This window comes from Bombus fervidus, chromosome 3, assembly GCF_041682495.2.
Source record: "Bombus fervidus isolate BK054 chromosome 3, iyBomFerv1, whole genome shotgun sequence".
NCBI lineage: Eukaryota > Metazoa > Arthropoda > Insecta > Hymenoptera > Apidae > Bombus > Bombus fervidus.
In genome coordinates, this window is record NC_091519.1 from 13,448,673 (window position 1) to 13,470,133 (window position 21,461).

The 21,461-nt window shown below is 29.6% G+C and overlaps 7 protein-coding genes across 13 annotated transcripts; 3 read left to right on the plus strand and 4 right to left on the minus strand.

The window, feature by feature from the left end:
• The first annotated feature begins 300 nt into the window (after positions 1 to 300).
• Positions 301 to 4,306, plus strand: Atf6 (bZIP_ATF6 domain-containing protein ATf6). Of its 3 annotated transcripts, XM_071999759.1 has the most exons (9): positions 301 to 822; positions 1,046 to 1,279; positions 1,363 to 1,520; positions 1,601 to 1,814; positions 1,910 to 2,493; positions 2,573 to 2,724; positions 2,854 to 3,449; positions 3,541 to 3,750; positions 3,862 to 4,306. In XM_071999759.1, exons 1-9 carry the CDS (start codon positions 741 to 743, stop codon positions 3,957 to 3,959), a joined length of 2,328 nt encoding a protein of 775 aa, XP_071855860.1. In that variant the 5' UTR covers positions 301 to 740; the 3' UTR covers positions 3,960 to 4,306. The 3 variants fall into 3 exon arrangements, with proteins under 3 accessions (XP_071855860.1, XP_071855858.1, XP_071855859.1); XM_071999757.1 differs by having other exon boundaries at positions 3,541 to 4,306; XM_071999758.1 differs by having other exon boundaries at positions 1,070 to 1,279; positions 3,541 to 4,306.
• A 249-nt stretch (positions 4,307 to 4,555) lies between these two features.
• Positions 4,556 to 5,588, minus strand: LOC139985374 (sulfiredoxin-1-like). 3 transcript variants are annotated; one of them, XM_071999776.1, is made up of 4 exons: positions 5,397 to 5,585; positions 5,090 to 5,296; positions 4,785 to 4,969; positions 4,556 to 4,689 (listed from the first exon to the last, which is right to left on the minus strand). In XM_071999776.1, the coding sequence occupies exons 1-3, from the start codon at positions 5,449 to 5,451 to the stop codon at positions 4,821 to 4,823; spliced, it is 411 nt and encodes a 136-aa protein (XP_071855877.1). In that variant the 5' UTR covers positions 5,452 to 5,585; the 3' UTR covers positions 4,556 to 4,689; positions 4,785 to 4,820. The 3 variants fall into 3 exon arrangements, with proteins under 3 accessions (XP_071855877.1, XP_071855878.1, XP_071855876.1); XM_071999777.1 differs by having other exon boundaries at positions 4,556 to 4,969; positions 5,090 to 5,242; positions 5,397 to 5,588; XM_071999775.1 differs by having other exon boundaries at positions 4,556 to 4,969.
• Positions 5,589 to 5,756: 168 nt separating this feature from the next.
• LOC139985372 (iron-sulfur cluster transfer protein NUBPL-like) lies at positions 5,757 to 7,225 on the minus strand. Of its 2 annotated transcripts, none has more exons than XM_071999772.1 (4): positions 7,085 to 7,225; positions 6,538 to 6,866; positions 6,086 to 6,459; positions 5,757 to 6,016 (listed from the first exon to the last, which is right to left on the minus strand). In XM_071999772.1, the coding sequence occupies exons 1-4, from the start codon at positions 7,166 to 7,168 to the stop codon at positions 5,847 to 5,849; spliced, it is 957 nt and encodes a 318-aa protein (XP_071855873.1). In that variant the 5' UTR covers positions 7,169 to 7,225; the 3' UTR covers positions 5,757 to 5,846. The 2 variants fall into 2 exon arrangements, with proteins under 2 accessions (XP_071855873.1, XP_071855874.1); XM_071999773.1 differs by lacking the exon at positions 7,085 to 7,225 and adding an exon at positions 6,949 to 6,971.
• A 147-nt stretch (positions 7,226 to 7,372) lies between these two features.
• On the plus strand, positions 7,373 to 12,907 carry LOC139985363 (uncharacterized). The gene is made up of 5 exons (XM_071999756.1): positions 7,373 to 7,503; positions 8,124 to 8,193; positions 8,304 to 8,642; positions 8,768 to 11,651; positions 11,769 to 12,907. The coding sequence occupies exons 2-5, from the start codon at positions 8,162 to 8,164 to the stop codon at positions 11,985 to 11,987; spliced, it is 3,474 nt and encodes a 1,157-aa protein (XP_071855857.1). The 5' UTR covers positions 7,373 to 7,503; positions 8,124 to 8,161; the 3' UTR covers positions 11,988 to 12,907.
• LOC139985402 (uncharacterized) lies at positions 12,869 to 15,455 on the minus strand. The gene is made up of 6 exons (XM_071999811.1): positions 15,426 to 15,455; positions 14,636 to 14,710; positions 14,110 to 14,316; positions 13,476 to 13,778; positions 13,141 to 13,383; positions 12,869 to 13,054 (listed from the first exon to the last, which is right to left on the minus strand). The coding sequence occupies exons 1-6, from the start codon at positions 15,453 to 15,455 to the stop codon at positions 12,935 to 12,937; spliced, it is 978 nt and encodes a 325-aa protein (XP_071855912.1). The 3' UTR covers positions 12,869 to 12,934.
• Positions 15,456 to 17,679: 2,224 nt separating this feature from the next.
• Positions 17,680 to 19,320, plus strand: Tfam (mitochondrial transcription factor A). Of its 2 annotated transcripts, XM_072000362.1 has the most exons (4): positions 17,680 to 17,832; positions 18,107 to 18,479; positions 18,557 to 18,655; positions 18,725 to 19,320. In XM_072000362.1, exons 1-4 carry the CDS (start codon positions 17,774 to 17,776, stop codon positions 18,932 to 18,934), a joined length of 741 nt encoding a protein of 246 aa, XP_071856463.1. In that variant the 5' UTR covers positions 17,680 to 17,773; the 3' UTR covers positions 18,935 to 19,320. The 2 variants fall into 2 exon arrangements, with proteins under 2 accessions (XP_071856463.1, XP_071856462.1); XM_072000361.1 differs by having other exon boundaries at positions 17,681 to 18,479.
• A 607-nt stretch (positions 19,321 to 19,927) lies between these two features.
• On the minus strand, positions 19,928 to 21,043 carry LOC139985717 (uncharacterized). The gene is made up of 4 exons (XM_072000367.1): positions 20,707 to 21,043; positions 20,526 to 20,621; positions 20,313 to 20,443; positions 19,928 to 20,235 (listed from the first exon to the last, which is right to left on the minus strand). The coding sequence occupies exons 1-4, from the start codon at positions 20,813 to 20,815 to the stop codon at positions 19,966 to 19,968; spliced, it is 606 nt and encodes a 201-aa protein (XP_071856468.1). The 5' UTR covers positions 20,816 to 21,043; the 3' UTR covers positions 19,928 to 19,965.
• Positions 21,044 to 21,461: the final 418 nt, after the last annotated feature.

A 21,461-nucleotide genomic window follows, 5' to 3' on the forward strand; every position in this document is an offset into this window, starting at 1 on the left:
TGAAGGATAAAGATTTATACTTGAGATATCGCGTTCTCTCTCATATTGTCCAAAAAGTGGCAAGAACACGAATAGAGGGGCAATCTGGTGTACATTATCCACGGCAACAAGCTTTTCCCCTCTTTTTCCCCTTTTATTCCACTAAAATACCCATTAGAGAGAGAAAAGGGTATCCCAAATATTGTTCTTTCACTCTTGTATTCCCTTTATTGACTCTTATGAGGCGGGAACGTGTAGTCTATCTCTAATAACTTAATAAGTAATCATCTGTATACGTCTATAGTCTATGCATGATCGTGGTCGAAACACGCAACAGATTTATGCATCTAACCTAACAATCGCTATCATAAAGAACTGTTATTTTAACGATATTAGTGCCATCTTGCATTGAAAGTTAAACACGTTAACAATATCAATGGCGATGTCGTTCGTATATAAATACGTTGGAATAATTACGTTTACACTATATTGACATTGAGTACGTCGTTATTGTTATCATAGCATTAAAGGCTATGATAATTGAAATAAAATTAAATTGAAACTGAAATGTGTTGTTATGAATTGAAATTATACTTAACAACTATTTAGTGCATGTTGTTTATGTAGTTCAATGCCGGCAAAATAAGACAATTTCATATTATTTAATATTAAAGTGCATCGATGTCTGTTTAATTAATAGCGATTTTATAGGTTAATAATATATTCATTCAAGCAAAAGAAAGTAATATATTTAATGAACTATGTTGATAAATAAAGATTTACAGTGGAATGATAGTATAGAATCTGAGATTCAACAAACGTTCCCGGATTTTGAAGTCATGGGTGCGTGTTATTTTTTAAAAATGATGTTTCATTCTCTTTTTTTGTTACAATTATATATAGTATATAATATAGTAAATAGTTATTACATTTTATCTTTTTTATTAAAGTTTCTAATAAATAACGAGTTTATTGATTAAAATTCATGAACAAGGAATATTATATTTGTTTCTCTTGTTGGTAGAATATGAAATATATTTAATAATTAAAGATTATATTTTTACAGACTCTGATTGTTCCCTTCTTTCAGACGATTTATTTCAGTCTTTAAGTTCTGAATTAGGCATTCCTTTGTTCTTTGAAACTGAAATACCTCTAAAGATAGATAGTGGTATTGATGATTCATCAATTAATAACCAAGATGATGGTATTGATAATCAGATTATAGAAGATACATACATAGGGGAGCCATCTACTAATTTAAAAAATTCTGATTTAAATGTTCTACAACAATCTTCAGGTATCTCGTATATCTTTTTCTATTCTAATAAGCTAATATTTATTTATTAACAACATTCAACATTTAACAAATATCAACTGCAGTTACAGATGTAGATAATGATGTGAAAATGGAAATTAAATTGGAACCTGCAAGTCCTTATATTCAATTGCCTTTGTCTCCTGCACCAAGCCAATGCGAGTCTAATAGACTAGATTCACTAGTTGAAACAAATTCTATTTCTTCCCTTTGTGATTTTAAGGTATAGTTATAATGCTTTATTGCAAAAGTTAATTATGTTAGACCCAATATTTACATATTTTACCTGTTGATTTGTTACAGACAAGTCCGGAAACACCACCCATCTCTCCTCCACAAAATGTTTCACCACCTATATCTCCACAACCAATTTCAAACACAGCTATTGCAAAACAAGTAAAATTTATGCCATTTAAACTTCAAGATACAAAAGAATCAAAATTTATCCTTTCTAAAGCAAATTCTACTAAACGTGTTCGGGTTCAACCAAAAGATAACATCCAACTTGTTACTGATGGTAAAGTGATAACCTGTGCTTTGATAAATTTTACTTTTATAATATCTACTTTTAAATTACGCATTTTATATTTTTATATACTTAATACTTTACAGACCAACCTCAGAATGCTATATTTTTGAATACACAAAATTTTGTTGCACTTAGTCAACAAGTTAAGCAAAATTATATATCATATCCTTTCAGTACTCATTTTACATCAACTAATGCAATTAAAAAAACTCAAGCGTCAATACAGCTCCCATCGGTGCAAATAAAAACAGAAACAAATTCAATTCAACTACCACAAGATAATCATGTGAAAGTAATGAATAATATCCCTAGCATATATACGTCAGGAAAAGATCAAACAATAAATATGATTGATACACCTTTGATTCTTAAGAATGACACAGCTGGATGTACTCCTATAATTGTAAAAAATGATTTGGATACATGTAGGCCAATAGTAATTAAAACAGAGAATTCAAATTATACTCCAATTGTTATAAAGAATGAAATGCAAGATATCAACTTTGCTGGGCGACAGGAATGTGAAATAAAAGCATTGAAAAGGCAGCAAAGGATGATAAAAAATAGAGAATCAGCTTGTCTATCGCGGAAAAAAAAGAAGGAGTATGTATCTTCATTAGAAAAACAGATTTATGAGTTGCAGCAAGAAAATAAGCAATTAAAAATGGTAAAAATTACATGAAATAGAAATATATGTTGGAGTAATGTGTTAGTTACTGATTGTACTAAAATTATGTTTACATCAGGAAAATATAAACTTAAAGCAGAAGCTTTCATCCTTGGAACATGCAAGTGCTAGTAATAAACTTAAAAGTATAAATCTAAATGCGAGTAAAAGGAATGTTGCTATTCTTTTAGGAATGGTTGTTATGGTATCGTTAAACGTTAATGGTTTCAAGTAAGCTTATAATAAATTTATTATTCGTTTATTCTTCTCTATTTGTTTGTTCTGTATCACAGATCATCTGTAATTAGTCCAGATTCATAGATTAGAAAAAATGGCTTGTAAAATGAAAATTTCTTGTAGGGATATATTTTCGCGAAATAATCAGTTGGATATATTATCTAATGACGTTCCAATTAGCGCACAATATGCGAGACATGGAAGAACGCTACTCTGGACATCTAGAGATCAAACTCAAGAAGAAGATGAAGATGGGTTTCGTAAAAATATATCGATACCACAACCTATGTGTCCAATGCATATTAATCACAGTGAATCAATCCGTTTAGATTATGAATTGAGACGCTGGATCGGTGGAAAGTCTGATCAAGATAATTGGACTACGTTGAAAAAAGCAAAATTGGATGCGAAGCTTATAGAAAGCTTATCTTCGCCTCCACATGTAATGCAAACTAAAACTAAACGTAAACGTAACTTAGCAGAAAAAAGTAAATCTGAGATACTTCGAAAGACAACTGACTCATCGATATCGAACGCAGTGGAAGTTTTTTCTCCAATAATAAAAGAACATGCTTCTTTGTTTGAAGCTTTAGGGAGGAGAGACGATACCTTTTATGTAGTTTGGTTTAGTGGAGAACATTTGCTTTTGCCGGCTTCAAGCAAAAATAGCACAGGCAGACCAAGGATGTCGTTAGTTCTCCCTGCGCTTCCTATGAATGGTATAAATGTTTTCTATTTAAACTACATATGTGTATATAGCATAAAATGAAGAACTATTATTTTATTAGATGGATCTAATATTTGTTTTAGAAACGTTTTCAACACCAGCAAATCATATAACTATGATGCAAATTGATTGTGAAGTTACCAATACCCAATTATTGCATTTACAACAGTCAATTATACCTAATTTGAAAACTACCAACAGATCTGAAAGTCATACTCATCAGTCAGATGGAGTATCTGATGCAGTAACAGCAGATATAACTAAGAACTACAAACCATATTTTATCAAAAAAAGTAATCACAAAATGTTCCAAAAGAAAGATTTTAAAAACATATATGTTGATAAAAACAGTAAAGATTATAACAAGACAACCGCGTATATATTAAAACAGAAATTTATTTCAGAATTTGATTTAGAAGAGGTGAAAACTGAATTGTTAAAAGATTTGAGAAAAACTGATTCTTCTGCGAAGTTTGCGACATCGCAAAAGAAACAAACGTGATAAGTGGTTATGATATTTAAAAGAAGTTTGTTTCTGTGACAGTATATTAAAAAATAATGCTAGGTACCACATGCATATTAAATGAATAAGTAAGTAAATCTCTTGTATTCTTAAACATTAAAAAGAGAAGAGACTTTTGATGTTTATTTTAAAAATTATATACTATATATTCCTCTGTAATATTACAGAGGAATATAATACATAATTAAGCACAAGTCGAAAATAAAGTTGAAAACTTTGAGAGTTCGATTATGAGAGATATTTGTGAATATGAATTTAAAATTGCAGTTTTGTATATGTGTTTAAAAAAGAATAAATAAATAAATAAATAAAAGCTATATATAAAATGTGTATTTAAATATATTATAATATTATATATTATTATTTAATACGTAATATATATTACATATTAAATATATTGTAATATAATATAAAAATATATATATTACATATATGTATATATATACACAAAAAACTATAGATTTATGACTATAAATATTCAAATTAATATATTATGACATATTAAACATGACCATGCTTTTATACAAGATGATTGTGTATATATTTCTGGTTTCCCAATTTTATAGACATTGAGCAACTTTTTATCATATATAGTTTATTTTATCTACTATTTTATCATATCAGGGTTTGATTCATTTTACACAAATGTAGTACAAAATATGAAAATTTTACATACAGTGTACTTATAATCTGAACAAAGTATAAAGATTTGAAATAAATGTTAACATTAAAATTATATTAACAAAATAGTTAATAAAGTACAGCGCATTAATAAATAAATCAATTCATTTTCCATACACATACCCGTATAGAATTTATAGATAACACATACAAATACCGCTATTTTAAATTCGGAGTAGATCCGCCTAAATAAGATTTTAAGTCCGTTATTGTAGATTGTATTAGTTTCGCTCTTATGAATGGTCTTCCAAGTCTTTGATGGGCTGTATATCGATGACATCCGCCAAAAGAGTAATAATAATCGCCGCCTGAAATAAAAAAAAAAAAAAAAGAATACAGTTATTACACAAGATTAACAAAAGTTGTTTTTGTTGTCATATATGTCGTGAATAAAAGAGAAAAAAAAGAGATAAAATTACTGTTATTACCTTCGCTTCCTTTAATCCATAAAACATCGATTGGCGGTACCAATGATACTGTTTCAGGATCGTTCAATGTATTCATTAAGCTTTGTACCTTTTCTTCATCGACAATTGGAGGAATTGGTCGGATAAGTACGTTCATTGGAATATCATAAATCTCTGTGTGTGTATCAGAATGAATGCTAATGGATCTTTCATTGTTCATTTTTGATTCTAAATTTATAAGATAAAATAAGAAGCTAAATATTCAATTGCAAATAATATAGTCAAATCGAAGTAAAAAGTACTAATTATATGATTAATATTTTCTTACGCAAGTACTTTCGAAATGTGGAAAATGTTACAAATTGTTTCGTTCTAAGTGGCATTAATATATGTGATTATAAAAATCTGTAACATATGTATATGATTAGTTTGAGATATTGTTTACTGGACTTTTTTTAAATATGCGTTTTTATTTTCAAAAACCAAATTATGTTTAAAATAATATACTAAAACTACATATACTTACGTACGATGTGTAATGTCCGTGATAAGTTATGTATAAGACGACTCTGAATGGGAAGTGTTTAGAGAGGGGATAAGATAAGAGTGGGGATGATGATGACGATGACGATGATGATGATGATGATGATGATGATGATATGTATTAATGACAATAAAAGAATCAGAGTGTCCTAATTCAAAAATTTCTCTTTGTCTGTATGATTATCTTTGTTATGTTTATATAAAGAATTATAATTGAAAGGAAATATTTAAAATATTATTCCAGATTTAGTGGTTGCTTAGCTAAAAACAAAATTATATGTTCTGCTAAGTGTTTGTATGCATCAGCTTGAATACTTTCCGGTGCAGATAACACAATTGGTTTACCACTATCACAGCTATTTGCAATATCCCTTGACAAGGGAATAGATTGTAAAATTTGCACACCTAGAAGAGAAGAAAAGCTAAAAGGTTAAATAAAACTAATATATATATATATGTTTATAAATGTAATACCAAGTTCCTTAGCAACTGTTTGAGTTCCACCATTATGAAGAATTATTTCATTTTTGCACTCTGGACATATAATATTGCTCATGTTTTCTACAATTCCAATAATTGGAATATTTAGACGTTTAAACATATTAGCTCCCCTTCTAGTTACTTCTAAGGCTGCTTTTTGAGGTGTAGTTACTAATAATGCACCAGCAACTGGAAGATTTTGTATGATTGAAAGATGTGTGTCCCCTGTTCCAGGTGGAGTATCTATGACAAGATAATCCAATGGATTCCATGCCACTTGACGTAACAATTTATCAATGGCACTCATTACCATTAATCCTCTCCAAATTACAGGAGACTTATCATCAATTAAAAAGCCCATAGACATGCTATGTATAAAGGAAAGTTTTACAGTTTAAAGAATACTGACAGAAATACAAGTAAAATGTGCAACATTGTTCCCTCACCATTTGATACCATAATTTATAAGGGGTTCTATATGATTTGTATTATTAACTATAGGAGATTGTTGTATATTCATCATCAACGGAATAGATGGGCCAAATACATCGGCATCGAGTAAACCGACAGACTTTTGTGGTTTTATAGTTTTTAAAGCGATACATAAATTTACGGCGGTGGTAGATTTACCAACTCCACCTTTTCCAGATGCTATGACAATAATTTGCTTGACACCTTTCAACGGTTTTGATTTTGGTAAACCACGTGCCATTAGCTCTTTTTGTCTTGTTTCTATTTCTGTTTTTCTTGGTTCGTCAAGAAAGACGAAATGACTCTAAAGCAAAACAATTATTAATTATAAAAATTTTTAATAAAATACAAGAAAAAAATATTTAGCTAAATGTTTTACTATATACATTGATGCGTATACAGAGCTATATTGTTCTTAACATAAAATATTAGTAATTTTCACACGTATCAGACACAATTGAATAGTAGCGAGTTATTAAAGAGCATAAAAAATATTGTAAATAATGTAAGAAATGTACATACTAATGAAATCGATCGGTACTTATTTGCACCATTATAATTTCGCTGAAGACGTATAAAAGTTTTCATAGAGGCGAATGCTAACATTTTCAATAGATTTACTTGACGGAACTAGTAGTATGTTTCTTCTAACCTGACATTTCGAATCGTGTGATCGTAGAATCTTTTATTTCATAGATCAAGAGAATATGGCATACGAATATTAAAACATTTTTTCCTGTATATGAGTTTTATATTAACGATTCGCTGATATACAGCCTGATAGTACATTTTTATAACTTTTATTTACAGCGATGGAAAATTTTACTGTTTCTGCCTGTAAGTAACATAAATGTTTAACGCGAGGGCGGTGCAGTTTTTCATTAAAGCGAACTACATATCAGCAATCCGCTGCAATTTAAGTTTGACATAAATATGTGAAAGTAAGTTTTCTTTGTATTTTTCAATGGTTTTTTAATTGATCTCTTGTCTCTACAACTTTTAGTTCTAAGATTGAAAGTTAATATTATTATTTATAATATTTTTGCTATTCGCATTATCGTTGCCTTATAGTTAACCTAACTCGTCAGTCGTAACATGGATATATTGACTTTCGTATATTAATTAAATTGTATTATGTGCAACGTTCGTCAATATTTTATTTTATCGCAGCCTCAAGGCTCCAGATGTTATGATGCAACTATATATATCTATTTGCTGATTTCATCTACATAATTCGAAACAAAAATTACGGCATGAAAGTTCATGTATAATCGTTTGTATGCATTGACACTATTATAAATACAACTGATATTTGAATTGTTGCTCAACATCTCTTTGTTCACCATCTTCCATAATAATATTCAATAAATTATATATTGATATATAATATATCTTTGAAAATAAGTATAATAAATAAATGTGTATGCATATATATATATGCATATATATATTTAATGTGGATAGAAAACTTCTTTATATGTTTGTTCTTCACATATTACAAAATTTAGTATTTCGTATATGTGAAGTAAAATATAATTACATATTTACTTTGTTTCCATAGATAAAACATTTTATATAGAAATTCAAGGTACACAGAATATGGGCCTAAACGCAGCTGTACAAGCTTTAAAGTAAGTTGAAGATAAAGAAATTATAATCAAGTACCTGTAACTATTAATATTATAATGTAAATACCTATAAAATATTTGTTAAAAGTTCATTTGATTACTATTTTTATTAGAAAAGCAGAGCCCTTAAAGGACAAAGTACAACAGTGCAGAGATCTTCTAAATGATAGTGATGCGTGGGTATGTCAACAACAACTACAGAAGATATATCAACAAGTTCTGATATTGGATTTGGAATATGCTTTGGACCGGAAAGTTGAGCAGGAACTTTGGAATTTAGGATTTAAAAATTATATAGCAACTTTACAATCCCAGGCAAAGGATAGGAAAAATCCTAAACGTGGAGAATCTCAAGCTTTACTTAGCTGGTGCTTGGAAGCTGCTAGTGGTTTTTATTTGACATTATTACAAGAAATTTGTACTGCATTTGATCTAGATTTACCATTTAGAAGGTAATTAGATAGAATTAATTATAGGATGCTTATATTTCTTATTTTGTTATAAATTCAATTTATATCACACACGATTTGTGCAAAGTATTTTGTGGAACAAAGTTTATATGTGTGATATTTTTTAGGAAGGGTTACATTTATGGATGTACATCACCATGGAAAGCTATTGAAAAGTTATCAGTGCCTCATAAATCTTCATGTTTTTATGCGTGCCAATATTGCCTTGTGCATTTAGGGGATATTGCTCGTTATAGAAATGAAAGTAAACAAGCGGAGTTATTCTACAGGCATGCTGTATCATTGTCACCATCCAGTGGACAACCATACAATCAATTAGCCCTTCTTGAAGCATCGCGCGGTAACAAATTGGCAACTGTTTTCCATTACACACGGTCTGTAGCTGTAAAACATCCTTTCCCTGTTGCCACAACGAACTTGGCAAAAACATTATCGTCCGCTTTGAACGATACGTCGCTGAATATAGATGGAAAAACGAAATTATCTTCTCAAGAATATATAGCAGTTTTTTTGAAACTTCATGGCGTTATCCACAATCTTGGCGACTTAAAAGTTGCTTCAACATATGCGAAATTATTAACTGAGACATTAACAGCCTTAGTTGCCACAGAAAGTTTTAGCTCTTGGATGCTTGTTCAAATGTTTGTGATTAACTTGTATGCCTTGGAACATACAACGAGTGTTGTCATGGGTAATAATGAACCGTTAAGACACGAACAATTAACATCTGACGAAAAGATTGCTCGTGATTGTATTTTGGATCTCATAGCTGGAAGCCTGTCTGCTTTATTGTTACCTGTTTATACAATCAAAAATTCTATTATTGAGTATTTCGCTTTGCCTTCTATAAAACTGTGCCTTGATTGGATTCACACAAAACCCACAGTTTTGGAGGAACTAGCTTTTACATCGAGACTTCAAATTTGGCCCAGCCTATGCGTATTGTTGAACGCTTTGCAAAACTGTGTCGCCGATTTCGCATATGATCAATATATTAAGGTACCACTGCCAGAGGATCGTGATCTACAAGGATTCTTACCGTTGGAGAAAAGTTTCGAATGTTTAAAATTTACGAGTACCGATTTAGAAGACAATGTCGACGCATCCAATAAACTGCGTGCAGTTCGTATTCTTCGTTTAGGTCATTGTTTAGCACAGTATAGGATCAATGGTACTGCGTTAATTGCTATTACATTAGGAGAAGAAAAGGGTGACAACAGGTTCAGTTCTATGAGTGAAGGAAACGGTTTGAGTAATGAATTGATAAAGGAATTAGAAGAACTCAGTTTAAATAGAGGAAGACAGTCTGCTGTATCAACTAGTCCAGTTCTTTCTGAGTCTGCCAGCAGTAAAGGTTCTACCGACGTCGATATGTTGGAAAATGCTTTAGATAAGAGGATAGGTATCTTGAAGCCTCAAGGTTCGTTAGAACGAAGTAAAGACACGGTTTTGATCACCTCTACGGAATCTAGTACTTTTGAAACTAATGTCCAACCTACTACAAGGAAACCAAGGCAAAACATAGCAATGCAAACGATAATGCGACGTGCTGAAACTGAACAGAAACAGGTTACATTTAAAAATTTGTCTCCATTGAATGTAGAAGAGGAGAGTGAAAAAAAATTTAAATTGAGTGGAGCATCAGTGAGTCCAGTAAAAGGTGTCCCTCCAGGTGGGAATAAAAATATATCAGTTGTTGGAGAAATATCAAAGGTGAACAATGTTTCAAACGCGATTGCGAATACACCAATCACAGTTCAAAGTCGATTACCGTTGATGCCTTCTGCTACATCTACTGTGCAAAGCCCAATCATTACCACTCAAAATCAAGTAAAAACCACAAAATTACAGCACGCTGTTTCAGCACCACAATCTTCTCAAATTAACCATCTTCCTGTAAAAGAACAACAAGCGTCCGGGATTCCGACTCCAATATCTGGAATATCTCAATGTGTAGGGACTATTTGTTATCAAAATCCAACATTTAATGTTCAGAATCCACAATTTACGAAAAATTATGTCACGAATCATGTTGGAAATCTATCGAGTTATCCTATTCAAGGACATTTTACTAGTTCAGTACAACAATCGATGCAATCACAGAGTATAGGTTTACAATATACATCCAGTCAAAATAGGTCTATGCATCAGAGAGCACAGACTCATAACATACCTCAGAATACATTGCTGCATCAAAATCTTGGAATACTGTCTTCAGCTCAGCCGAGTAATGTTATACCAAATGCTTCACAAAATATTAATTCCCAACAAAGTAGAAATATTGGTGTGCAGCAAAATCGTAGTTTGAATACTCAACAGAATCACAACTTGAATGTGCAACAACAGAATGTTATGAAAACTAGTCTTAGACCAAGCACAATATCTTTACATAATCAAGGTACATTACCTAATTCATCTATTGCAAATGTTTCTACTCTGTCAACATTAAATACATATCAAAAGAAACTTCATCACGCTGCTCCTATTATACCGAATGCATCAAATGTACCAAGCAATTCGCTAAATCCGACAACTACGCCCAATTTTCAGTATAATTTTAATCAGAATGATTTTAATCAGAATGCCTTTGGTCAAGTACCACAAAAGCAATTGTCGTCCGTGTACAATAAGAATTCGGATGTTTTGGAATTTTCGTTACCAAATCATTTAGGTATGTCAAAAAATCAATCTCAGTCCACAACTAATTATCCGCTTTTCCAAAACTATGAAACCACAAATTTCAATCTGTGGAAAGACACTCAACAGTCACAACATTCTATACCTTGTTGGGGTTCAACCAGCAGAAATATGCAATTACATAGTGAAGATACGTCTGTCATCGAAAACTATCATAATTGGGAAGACTCCTCTAATCCTGGAAACATAATGTCACAAGTTCCATTGAGAACTTCAAATAGTTATCCATCAGATTCTCAACAAACCAAGCATTTTGGTACTGGAAGTAATTTCGAAAGTTCTAGATCTTTAGAGGTACATATATATTATATTTAAAAAAAAGTTACACACACACACACACACACACACAAAATTATAGAAATTGTTTACAACAATTGTTTAAATTGTTACATTACATATTCTTGCTTACAGGTAGACAGCAAATCAAATCAATCAATCAGCACAGGAAACACGTATTCTCTATTTAGCAGTAACAATGCATGGGGATCTAATGTACAAAGTTGTAATGTGTCAAATCAAGATCAAACAAAAACTCGGCTTAATCAACAATCTTTATGGTTTGGACCTGGACCATCTCCTTTGGAACGGCTTTTGGAACAGCAAAAATCATTACGTGAAGGAGGTACCTGAAGGAAAGCAATATAAGATAATGTCGAAGTATATTGAAAAAAGATATATCCAAATTTTGGATTCAATTAACCAAGGGGATTCAGCAAAACGTATCATAATAAATTCCATCGATCGTTTGACGGAACTGTTAAATTTGTTACAAAGCAACAGCTAGTGAAAAGTTTCGTAGGCGTTTAGGTGTTCGTTATGTAAAGCGAACAACACATACGTCCAAGGCGTTATGAAACACGCTATATAAAAATGCATAGATGTTAATTACTTATATTAATTGTTGCGCGCATAATAGAAAACAAAGTTATTCTGGTAGTGGATATTGCGCGATGGAGTTTAAAAAACAAAAAATGGGGAAACAAAGAAAAAAGAGGAAAAAAGAAAAAAAGCGGTTTGTTTTCCAATGTATTCAGTCGTACGTTCTATTTATGTCGCTTTAAAAGAATGATACTCAATGACAAAACAACTCGTCATCAATAAATAATTAGTAATAAGAGTTCCATACATAAACCGCATCATTTAACGCTAACAACGTATAATCTATATAAGTTTAAAGATGTGCATTTTACGAAAATGATTAAATTTTTCAATTTATTTTGTAACTCAAAATTATGTACAATTTATCTCTAAAAGTACCGACTTCACAAAATGGAGGAAAAGAAATGGGGAAAAGGAGGCACGCATACACAATGTACGAAGAACGTGTAATATATTTATGTCTTTTTATCAGCAAGGGAAACAATATATTGGTAAATTTTTAGGTTGAAATTGAATAGAACGAGTAGTATAAAATAGCGTGTATAACATTGTAAAAATGAGAAAGAAATTCAATGTAACAAATACAAAAAGTAATTTTGTTGAAATGACTAAAAGAGAAAAGTTACTTTCGCTTATTTTCAAATACATGTATTAAACTTTAATGAAAATGATTTGGCAGTTATAATTTACTACCATTTTTACAAATTCCTTCGCTCTATTATTAATGTACATTCAAATGATTTGCATTTCATCAGACAAGACACCTCACTTCCTGTTAAACAAAGAGGATATGGTTTTTCATAGTGGCATAATACTACCTGTTTCGAGTACAAAATAATTAATAAATATTAGCAAATTTATTCTAACAACATTTATAGCAGGTTTAACAGTTTAAAGATGTTACCGTCATATAACGCTGCAAGTGTAAATTTTTATTTTTAAGCATGAGCTCACATTGAAACTGTTCTGGTGAGACATGGTTATCCACAAGCTGTATATTTGCTTGTAGTTCCTCATCATTATGAATCGTTATTTTAAAAAAGAACAACGCCATATTACTTATATTAAAAGCAAAATTATACTCTTTTGGCAATGTATCTATCTTTATTATACATGACTTTGAAAATCTTTTATTATCTTGATAAACCTAAAACCAAGCATTTTACATCTAAATAAAAGTGCAATAATATTAAAAAGAATAACAATAATAATAAAAAACATATATAGTGATTTTAATACCTCATAAAATATATTTTTATGACATTTTCTTAAATGTTTTATAAGTACTGCACAAGGTGATTTATGCATGCATGACCTGATACAGCAAGGATATGAAGCAGTGGCATGTATTGTATATTTTCTTTTATTGTTTTGTCTACAATTGTGATGTGTTCTTCCATTTATTTGTGTATTAAATTTAATTACTGCATCTGTTTGTGTAGAAATACTTTCAAGTTCTTTCTGAAACATCTTCTTTTCATAGTCAATAATGCGTTGTAAACATTTCTTTTCCACCTGTTTTAATTGATTTTCTACTGATTCCTATTAAACATGCATAACATAATTGAGAATAATCTTCAGGAATTTATTTATTCCTACCATTTTTGGAAAATAACTTTATCTATTAGCTTAACAATGACATTATTTTAATGCAGAAAATGATAAATATGTATCTATGTATAAATAAAAGATATTGCATAAGTTAATAATAATGTGTTTTGTAACAAGATTCCTGTTAATGAAAGATAATGTTTATTTTCATTATAGAAAAAACACATTGTGTTAAGCTCTACAGGTATTTGCATATTTAAATATGCGTATATTTTCATTAATTATATTTTCGTACAATAAAAAAGTATTTAGATCATAAGACCTTTATGTGCTCAAGATTATCAATTAGTTGTTCTGCGACTAAGTTTCTGGTTGTAATAAAATCTTCACTGCATATTGGACACTTTGGCACTTTTTTAAAGCAGAAACGACAGATGTGGTGTCCATTTGTACACTGTAAAATCTTTCCCTTGGGTATTTCCAAACATATAGAACATTGAAGTATTTCATACAATATCTTATTCCAGCCCTGTAAACGTATCATAATCCATAAAACAGTTATAACAGTAATGAATAATATATATGATATCATTGTTCAAATCACATTATTTCAGAATTTAATAACTTTAAAAAAAGATCATAATCAGATTACATAAATAGAAAAAAACATTTCAATATTTTATATGTCAAGTAAATCTTTATATATTGATGTAAAAGAATGTACCTCATTTTCATCCATTATATTAAATTAAAAGTAACTTCAAACTAACAAAATATTTAATATTTAACTTAGCAGCAAACTTAGCATAAACTTAGCAATTGTTTTCGTGATTCAATTCTTTATATACCTTGCAGTTGTTTTGTGGATATTCCGGTATTCCCAAGAAATCTACCACTGTGTTGAACTTTATGTCGCTAAAGTACTAGAGTTATATCAGCTATAAAATGTTACAATAATCTTGTATGTTTAAAGCAATTTTAAGTTAAATTTTCTTATGAAATATAAGATCGAATATCGAAATAATAAATTTTATTTAAGATCATTTAATCCAAATTCTTTAGTGATAATTCTATTCATCATTGCTGATTACCATAACAATGATTATTATAACGATGCGTTAAAGTACTACCAGAAAAGAAATTTCTTCTCTTATCAGTATCTTTTTTTTAAACTTTAATATGTTAAGAAGTACTATTTAAATAAGCAAAATGTAACAAAAAAATGCCGCAAACAATAATAAGTACTTTTAATTTTATTTTAAAACTATACTTAAACCTAACCTCGATCTAAGAGAAACTCTAGAAAATTTCCTCATTTTCATTTCAATCCAGCTTGAAAGCTAAGGTTGAGCAGCGGGATATTTTGCGTAGAACTCGAAAACTAAGGTTGAGCGCCGATTATATGTATAAATAAAAATTATTTAAAGTATTAAACTTTATGACATATCTCAATATAATCGATATGGGAGAGGACGCCTTTCATCGACTTTTCTGATTTCGATGTAGTAGGCGAATCGCAAAACAAAAATGATGAAATTTTCTGAGATTTTTGCAAGATCGAGGTTAGATTTAAGTTTAATTCTAAAGCGAAATTAAAAATATTTATAATTGTTTGTGACACTTTTTTTTTTATCATACTTTGCTCGCTGAAATAGCCCTTTTTAACATATTAAAGTTTGAGAAAAATCGGAGATACTGACTAAATTCCTCACTATTAGCATTTAATGTAACGTATGCAAATGTTTCAAAACAGAAATTCGTATCTAATTCTAGTCGTTCCTTAGATGGTACGAGTTGTCTCAATTTACACTCAGAAGTTCATGGAAAGAGACAAACGCTTTAAAATACCAAAATATTAAACTCCCGAGTGCGCGGGATAAGGGTCAGGGTTTTTATCGAAATAAGTAAGAGTTGAGTTAAATATGTTTGCTAATTATCTCTATATTTGATTGGTATTGAAGCTAAAGTGATTCTGAGAATTCTCTCTGCTCCTTCGTTACAATTCCTGATTTAGCAAAATGTGAAAATCGGTAGGAGTTTATGAGGTCCAATCCGAAGGATAACTCCCACATCCAAAGAGTGGATTGTTAGTGGATTTTTTCTTATTCGAGTGACCAAATCTAGTCAAATTTTTCGTTAAAAGTATCTTTATTATTGTTACGTCCTTTCACTATTGAAATCCTAAGCAATCTTATTGGGCGTAAATTATTTAAAATATATTTAGAAAGTCATGTCTCAGTAAAGCGTACTTGACAATCATATTGTTCAATATGTAATATGGTCAATATGTAATAAATATATTAAATAATAATAAATAATAGTAAAATAATAATATATTAAAATAAGATTACATTCCCTTGCGAAATCCTTGATGAAGTCATCAAGGAATATGCGACATATACAAATAAGCTAATTTTATTTAAAGGTCAATATAAATGCACTAGATAATAAAACTGTTAAAAAAGATGTTGTTATGAAAATTATTGATAATACCTCCTAATCTGTTTATGCAGCGGATATTGAAAATTTAATTTACATAGTTGTACAATTTATTGAATTATTAGTATTTAGTAATTCGATTAATATTTTATAAAAAAGTTTTAATATTTCATTTTAAATCTGTGAGTAATACTTACTTCCACGGTGATAAGTTATAATACATTATTACTAAATTTGTTAAATCACATTCTTAAGTGCAGAAAAGTGAATGTTACGTCGCGCGAGATGGTCCGTGCGACGTCCCTCATGATCTGGCCACCAAGGCCTACACCTCGTTACACTGACCCGCAATAGACCCAAGGAACCACCATACACCGAATCTTTTTAGCTTAACTTCTATTCATATAAGTATTTTCGGTTTATGGATGGTCCTTTAAACTGTCCTTCGGTTTGTTGCACGCTCTTACTAATTACGGAGAAAGCAGATGTGCCCCGCAAAATAGCTGGTTTTTCCCAGGAACAAGGATACCCATGAGCCACATCTGCAGGAGACTTTCTCCTCGTATTTTGTTTCTTAACATTGGCTATAACCAATGGGCATCGCGGATCGTTACCCTCACCTTTTTACCGAAAAGTATGAACAACGAATCCGCGTTCTTAGTTCAAAACGGGTACACCCACACCGAGCTTTCCTCCTAAATAGTACGAGACGGGTCTATGACTGTTCTAACACCCCTCGGGCAGTCAAGTCTACTGTTCTATCATAACTCGGGCAGTCAAGTTCTCGGTACTCAACCCATCAAATCGATCAACCTTCGGGTCAGTCAATTACTGTACTTTCCGACACGACGAAGTCAAACAATTTCTGTCGACGCAATAAGTATTGTTGTATGAATGAAGGTTGGTGTGAATAAATATATATATACTATATAATTGTAGATTCCAATTATATTCAAAACCAAACACCCCTATTATCCCACAAGAAATAAGGAGATCGCCCTGCTCGTGGTGTCGATTCGTATAATCGTAACGGGAATTTACGACTCCCGTTGACGTGCTTCAACGCGATCGCGTCTCCCCGCGAGTGGACGAAAATACAGTGAAATATAATCTTTTATAATAATTATTCCTATTTTCAAATAGTAATGTTTTATTTATTTAAAAATGTTATTAAATAACATCGCATAATTTATTGAATTTATTCCGTAGTTGTCCATGGATATGATAGTTGTAAAAGTAGATACCAAGAAAAACAATAAAGATTTTTCATATCTATAAATTCTAACTTTTAACCATTTAATTCTTATGCCTCGATGATATAGAAATAAATCACTCTGTATCACTATTTTACGGAAAATAATCTATCGTACATTTATAATTGTAAACAAATTAGAGATCTCATCTTTAAATTTCGCACATTTAGGCTAGAACCAATCACCAATGCGGCATCAAAGTATCACGTGACCGTGTTTTTGGTTATTCTATGTCCATTATTAAAACAAGCATTATTTACAAAAGATGAAGTGATAAGAATTATTGTCTGCAAAATGGTATACTTTGGAAGATTTATATTTTTTACGCGCTTGAAGAACTTATTGTGCACAAGGTCAAGTTCAAATAAACATTATAATAAAATAAATTTTTACAATTTCGAAGTAATGTAAATAAAGGTTAATCGCTTGTTCTACGTGTGAATTAGTTTGTTGTTGACATTATTATTCGATCTCCATATATTTAGTTTCAGATCACATATTATTTAATACACACAGCACAACTTATTTTTTAACTTTAATGATATAACAACTTTCCTTGTTATATATGATTCGTAAAGAATATTTCTTTAATCATATGTTTCATAAAACAATATCTCATTATTTTAGAAATTACTTATTGAATTTGTACCAAAATGCCTCAAAAAATACATTAAATCAGTTAAAAGAAACAATCTTGCCACCAAAACCAAAGAAGCCAGAATCTGTGTTCTTTCTATATGTGAGAGATAATAGATCAAAATTTGTTGAAGAAATACCTAATATAAGGTATACACAGTTATTAAAGAGAGCATCCCAGGAATGGGCAAAATTAAATCACACTGAAAAGCAACGTTATGTAAACATATATGACAGTAATTATGAAGTATATATGAATAAAATAAAAGAATATAATAATTCTATTACCGATGAACAAAAAAAATTATGGGAGGAAAAGAAAAAAGAATATAAAAAAAATAATATAGCAATATGTACTAAACAGGTAATTATGTTGCATTAAATCATATAATGATAAATTCATTTTTTATTGATTAGTATAAAGTACAAAATTAATTACAGAAATATAAATTGCTTGGAAAACCGAAGAAACCACCAAATGCATATTTTTGTTATTTAGTATCAAAGAAAATTGAAAAAGATCCAAATATAACTAATAAGGTATGGCAGACTAATTTCTAATTAACTAAGTTATCTTATCTATCAGTGATTAATAAAATCAATAATTAGGAATGGATAAAAGTAATGACCACAAATTGGAAAAAATTATCAGATACAGAGAAGAAATCATATTTCAATGAATCTGCTCAACTTCAGATACAATACCTTAAGGATTTAGAAAAGTGGGAGATAGAAATGATACATTCTGGTCATTCTGATCTTGTGAGATCTACAAGTTTAAAGAAATATAATGTTACTAAAGAACAAGAAGAGAAATAAAAGAACAAGAAATAAAAATTAAAGTGCTCTATTCTATTTTAATTAATCATTTCTATCCAATAAGTTAACAGCAGTTTATTTTAATTATATTTAATAATGTCATTAGATATTTTGTAAGTTAATGTGGTGATAATAGAAAAGTATGTCGAACCATTCATAAATGAATTTACTACACTGCATAAGCTCCTTTAAGTCATTAAAATAAATTTAAAGCACACAATCTATCTACTAAAAAATTAAAATATGATGAAAGACTAGATGCGAATGTCTTTTAAATAATATTTGTATTTTTTCTAGTATATATCTACATATTCTTTTGTGAATAATGTTTGTCATTTGAAGAGCAAAATTTTATCTTTTCACTAAATATATTCACTTTTACTTTATATGTGACCTTTTTACATAACTCCTTGAGTCAACTGTTAAGTTTATTTTATTTGTTTCAATTTGAATGGAATCGTGCTATGTGTTTATACGTACTGCATAAATAGTTTATTGTAATTAAATTCATGTATTAAGGGATTCAATAAAAGAATTAAACATTCATGTTCAATAAACAAATACAACATGAATAAATTTGATTTCATATCATTAAACTTCAACCAATTCCGTCGTTACTTTTTTTCTTGATTAAAAGAATTATTGGAAACAAAAATTTAGTTTACTAGAAACAATTAGACTTGTGACTTGACTTGACTTGTGACCGTTGTAGACTTGTGACATCACGCGTTCTTTGGATATATTCGGTGCGTAACCGGAAAAGTTTGGTTTTTTTAATTTTTAATTGTATATTAGTTTCTTCTTTTTTAATAATTTTTGAAAAAATAAAAATACGTGTCTAAAATTTTTTCTTCTTGAATTCATTTACATATTAGTGAAGATTGAGGAGCAAACGAATTCTATTGGTTTTATATTATTATAATTGTGTATTGTAAAGATTTGATTGACATGCTACATATTTATGTTTTTTTTTTTATAAAAATTTTGGCGAAGTTGACGAATCATGTGTTTAATTACATTTCATATGTAATTTACACGGTTAAGATAATAGGAATATCTGTATTATATAAACAGTAAAAGAATCCATAATATATTAATGTGAAACTGAAAATGTATAAAGCTAAATCTCCAACTATCATATGACTTATTGTTACTAACTTTTTTAATTGATAAGTTAACTCAGGCTTAATATTGCATAAGATCAAAGCAGCAAAAAGTAGATTATTCTCTTGCATTTCTCGTGTATTCTTATAATTGTACAAACGTCCCAGCATTACTAGAAAGTATGGTATTGTGATTGTCTGTAATATTTAATACAGTATTTATTAGTACAACAAAATTCCAAGAATTTCAATTTTTGATAAGTATCTATAATTACTTTTCCAAATAAATGATCCAGTTGTAATATGAGTAGTATATTGACAATAACAGCCAATAATACATAATTTATACGATTTGTCAATAATGGAGATGACAAACTTTTTGTCTCATATGAAGTACTGTCAATACCTTCAAGATTAATACTTAAATTACCAAGATTATCTACAATATTTTTGTAAAAATATAATTTCAATATTATATTGCATATTACCTGATATATCGCTATTTATATTTGGATATAAAGTTTCATTTTGTATAATTGGAGCAATGAATGTTTGACTGAACGAACCTAAATGTATATTCTGGACTAGAATGAAATAAGAATGAATGTAAAAATATACTTTTAATAGTTATCTTTCATAGATAAATGAAAATAAATAAATTATATTTACCCTTTAATTCATTATCGTTCTCTCTACCAGTAATTTTTAATAACCGTTTCTCTGAATTTTCCAAAATTCTCCTTCTTCTGGCGTTTCTCTTGGCATCAATATCTTCCATGTCTCCTGCTGTGTATTAATTAATTAGATATCAACAGATAAAATGTATCTTCCTTTTTAACTTAATATACATGCATGATATTGGCATAATTTAAAGAGATAATCTTTGAAATCTATAAATACAACGTACAACGTACAATATATTGATCTATCACATAAAATTTGCAAAATTCACTTGCAGTATCAATAATAGATAATCAAACGTTAACGATAAACAAAGAATATTACTGACTTCCACTTACTGAACAAATTTTGGATTATTAATTAGTTGCATTTATAAAAAAGGCTTAAATATTATGGTTTCTAGCAGACAATGATTTTAGGAATTGGAAATCATTATAACTCTGCCTACAATGTGTAACGATTAATTTCTAAAATTATAAATGTCAATCTCATCGAATCGACAGAATTAGAGCGTAAATAGCAATGCCGCTAACAGATATAAATTTATAATTCAGTTGTTCAATTTCACTTTGTTATTTGTTTATGTTAACAGGTTAAATATAAAACATACTTTTATCAAACAATTCAGATTTCTTTCTCTTACATAATTTTAGTTGATATTTAAACATACATATATTGTGTAAAATATGTGATTCAAATGTAAATTAAGCTACGTATCGCATAAAATTCTGAACAGTTACCGC

Bases quoted from the DNA above. Each gene is read 5' to 3' on its own strand.
- Atf6 (XM_071999757.1), top strand. From the start codon at position 741: ATGTTGATAAATAAAGATTTACAGTGGAATGATAGTATAGAATCTGAG. The intron at 1,280-1,362 runs GTATCTCGTATA...TATCAACTGCAG, and splicing joins TGTTCTACAACAATCTTCAG to TTACAGATGTAGATAATGAT. The intron at 1,521-1,600 runs GTATAGTTATAA...GATTTGTTACAG, and splicing joins CTTCCCTTTGTGATTTTAAG to ACAAGTCCGGAAACACCACC.
- LOC139985374 (XM_071999776.1), bottom strand. From the start codon at position 5,451: ATGCCACTTAGAACGAAACAATTTGTAACATTTTCCACATTTCGAAAG. The intron at 5,297-5,396 runs GTAAGAAAATAT...TTATAAATTTAG, and splicing joins CACATTTCGAAAGTACTTGC to AATCAAAAATGAACAATGAA. The intron at 4,970-5,089 runs GTAATAACAGTA...TTTTTATTTCAG, and splicing joins ATGGATTAAAGGAAGCGAAG to GCGGCGATTATTATTACTCT.
- LOC139985372 (XM_071999772.1), bottom strand. From the start codon at position 7,168: ATGTTAGCATTCGCCTCTATGAAAACTTTTATACGTCTTCAGCGAAAT. The intron at 6,867-7,084 runs GTATGTACATTT...GTTTTGCTTTAG, and splicing joins AGTACCGATCGATTTCATTA to AGTCATTTCGTCTTTCTTGA. The intron at 6,017-6,085 runs GTATTACATTTA...CTTCTCTTCTAG, and splicing joins AACAGTTGCTAAGGAACTTG to GTGTGCAAATTTTACAATCT.
- LOC139985363 (XM_071999756.1), top strand. From the start codon at position 8,162: ATGGGCCTAAACGCAGCTGTACAAGCTTTAAA. The intron at 8,194-8,303 runs GTAAGTTGAAGA...TATTTTTATTAG, and splicing joins GCAGCTGTACAAGCTTTAAA to AAAAGCAGAGCCCTTAAAGG. The intron at 8,643-8,767 runs GTAATTAGATAG...GATATTTTTTAG, and splicing joins CTAGATTTACCATTTAGAAG to GAAGGGTTACATTTATGGAT.
- LOC139985402 (XM_071999811.1), bottom strand. From the start codon at position 15,455: ATGTTAAAAAGGGCTATTTCAGCGAGCAAA. The intron at 14,711-15,425 runs GTATGATAAAAA...ATATAACTCTAG, and splicing joins GGGCTATTTCAGCGAGCAAA to TACTTTAGCGACATAAAGTT. The intron at 13,779-14,109 runs GTCTTATGATCT...CATGTTTAATAG, and splicing joins ATAATCTTGAGCACATAAAG to GAATCAGTAGAAAATCAATT.
- Tfam (XM_072000361.1), top strand. From the start codon at position 18,045: ATGATTCGTAAAGAATATTTCTTTAATCATATGTTTCATAAAACAATA. The intron at 18,480-18,556 runs GTAATTATGTTG...AATTAATTACAG, and splicing joins TAGCAATATGTACTAAACAG to AAATATAAATTGCTTGGAAA. The intron at 18,656-18,724 runs GTATGGCAGACT...ATCAATAATTAG, and splicing joins ATCCAAATATAACTAATAAG to GAATGGATAAAAGTAATGAC.
- LOC139985717 (XM_072000367.1), bottom strand. From the start codon at position 20,815: ATGGAAGATATTGATGCCAAGAGAAACGCCAGAAGAAGGAGAATTTTG. The intron at 20,622-20,706 runs GTAAATATAATT...ATTTCATTCTAG, and splicing joins GAACGATAATGAATTAAAGG to TCCAGAATATACATTTAGGT. The intron at 20,236-20,312 runs GTAATTATAGAT...TAAATATTACAG, and splicing joins TGGATCATTTATTTGGAAAA to ACAATCACAATACCATACTT.